The following is a 2,500-nucleotide window of genomic DNA, read 5'->3' on the forward strand; positions in this document are numbered from 1 at the left end:
ATCAATCACACCACCAACTTATCACAAATATATCATCAATCACACCACCAACTTATCACAAATATATCATCAATCACACCACCAACTTATCACAAATATATCATCAATCACACCACCAACTTATCACAAATTAAAAGACACAAAAATCAATCAGGGCAAATGTCGGAAGACGCCAAAAAGAAGCTAATTTAAATTGCAGTCATTTTGTTCTAAAAGTTAAAACACATCATTGAAGATGGGTTTTGTGAATTTTGAAGCCCTTAGTTGGTTCTGAGGTTGATGTTGTTGAGATATTCTGACCATTATAGAAACTGGATTACAACAGCCAAATGGCCGCCATGTTTTTTATAGCCTGAGCTAGCCCTAGAGATCGTGGCATTTGCCAAACTGAGTAAATAACACATACAGTATATACAAACCTGCCTTAGTCAGCTCAATATTATATCTAAGATATCTTCTGCTGAAAAATTTTTTTTTTCCATGGACAGATTTCCCTACAACAAAAGCAAATTTCACATGCATTTTTATAGCTAGCCAAGTAAAAATGGCAGCACATCAGAAAGACATTTGACTCATGTAGTCCATTTTCAAAAATGTTTAGCATATCACTAGCAACATCGACCTCAGAACCAACTAAAGGCTTAAAAATTCACAAAACTAATCTTCAATTATGTGTTTTAACTTTTAGAACAAAACATCCCATATTTTCATTTCTTGTGAATCCCATTCATTTGTTCCATAGGGATTTAGGACTCAGAACCTAATGGCAGCAATGCTAACTTTTAAGCCTACAAAATGACATCAGACCTCACATAACAACACAACGAAACAGGAAGCAGATGAAAATGCATCAGATTGGTTAATTACCTGGGGGGGGGAGCAGGAATTGTTATGGGCGGGGCCTGGTATGCCCATCATACGGGAGCTCAGAGAGGACATCTGTCTCTCCATCTGAATGAAAAAACAAGCAACATATTCACCCAACTGTTCAAATACTCTATGTTAAGTAGTTAGTGTGATTCTAGTCATAGAGTATGGAAATCAGTGAATTAATATGTCTTTAACAGAATAACTCCCTCCTCACAGAATCATATCCAGACATATTCATATTCTTATTAATGGTTCACTCTAAACTGTGAAGTGGCATTTTCTGTTCCATGGGTATTTCTGCCCCAGAGCTTTTGACCACCATACTTTCTGACCACTATACCGTGCATCAATTATCCCTGTGTGTGTGTGTGCGTGTGTGTGTGTGTGTGTGTGTGCGTGCATGCATGCCCAGCATGAGTCTGTGTGCGTCTGCCCTCATGTCTGTATGCGTGTTTGTGTGTGTGGATGTCTGTAATTCTCCACTCACCGGCATGTGCTGGGCAGATGCCCCTTGCATGGCGGGGTCTGGCAGGGTGCCCGGCATGGAGGCGGCCAGGGGCTGTCTCTGCCTGTTCCTCAGATGCAGCAGGGAACCCGGGACTGGTCTGAGATCAGCACAACGGAAGAGTTGTCATGTCAGAGAGATGTGTACAACTGACCACTCACAGGTCTGGGGTCACACTGATCAAACAGTGAATCCTAAACTTTCCAAGGCAGGCTTTTGGCCGTCTGTAGCTCAACTACTGATTTTGTTTTAACTACTATTTTTGTTGTGGTTTTTATGATGTAGTAGGAGCTGCCTGTATTTTATATGTGTGATTTGTATTTTTACTTCTCCACTGTGAAGCACTCTGTGCACTTGTGCTATGCAGAGCGCTATATAAATAAAGGTTTACTTACTTACTTACTTACTATACTTACTTACTTACTTACTTACTATACTTACTTACTTACTGACTTACTTACTTACTTACTTACTTACTTACTTACTTACTTACTTACAACTGTACTTACTACGCTACATCTAACAGCCTAGTTGGAGAGGAGGGAGAGAGAGGTTGAGGCAGAGCTGGAGAGGCGAGAAAGAGAAGAGACCTGGTGATGAAAGCGAAGGATGGATAAAGCGAGGGATGGATAAAGCGAGGGATGGATAAAGCGAGGGATGGATAAAGCGAGGGATGGATAAAGCGAGGGATGGATAAAGCGAGGGATGGATAAAGCGAGGGATGGATAGAGGGAAGAAGAAAAGGACAGATAAATGGAAGAGGTGAGAGGAGGATGGGGAGGAGGGAGCAGGGATGGACCTTAAAGAGAGACGGAAAGGATGACGACACGTAGAGAAAGATGGAAAAAATGGGATTGAGAGGAGGGAAAGACACGCACGAGAGAGAGAGAGAGAGAGAGAGAGAGAGAGAGAGAAAGAGAGAGAGAGAGAGATGTAGGGGCCAGGGTGCCATGTGATGTTGTAACGCTTTTGGCTCTCGCCCAATCAGACGACGTGGGCCTCCCCCACTGCGCTGAGGTCATTGCTGGTGATGTCACCGCCCGACTCCCGAGCCCTCAGCGAAGTTAAATGGAGAGAAAAAAGAACGAACGACCCGAAAACCAAAACAACGAGTCTGAACGTAAC

The 2,500-nt window shown here is 42.6% G+C and overlaps 1 protein-coding gene across 1 annotated transcript in view; it reads right to left on the reverse strand.

Annotated features, from left to right (window-relative positions):
- The window catches only part of LOC311323299 (cyclic AMP-responsive element-binding protein 5-like), a gene marked incomplete at both ends in the record, with an annotated part of 12,377 nt that overhangs the window by 5,104 nt on the left and 4,773 nt on the right, over nucleotides 1-2,500 (reverse strand). Inside the window, 2 exons of the mRNA XM_084455500.1 lie at nucleotides 868-951; nucleotides 1,358-1,475. Of these exons, the coding sequence (XP_084311626.1) occupies nucleotides 868-951; nucleotides 1,358-1,475 (202 nt within the window). The remainder of the gene's footprint in view (nucleotides 1-867; nucleotides 952-1,357; nucleotides 1,476-2,500) is intronic.

This window comes from Borostomias antarcticus, assembly GCF_949987555.1.
Source record: "Borostomias antarcticus genome assembly, chromosome: 21".
NCBI classification, from domain to species: domain Eukaryota; kingdom Metazoa; phylum Chordata; class Actinopteri; order Stomiiformes; family Stomiidae; genus Borostomias; species Borostomias antarcticus.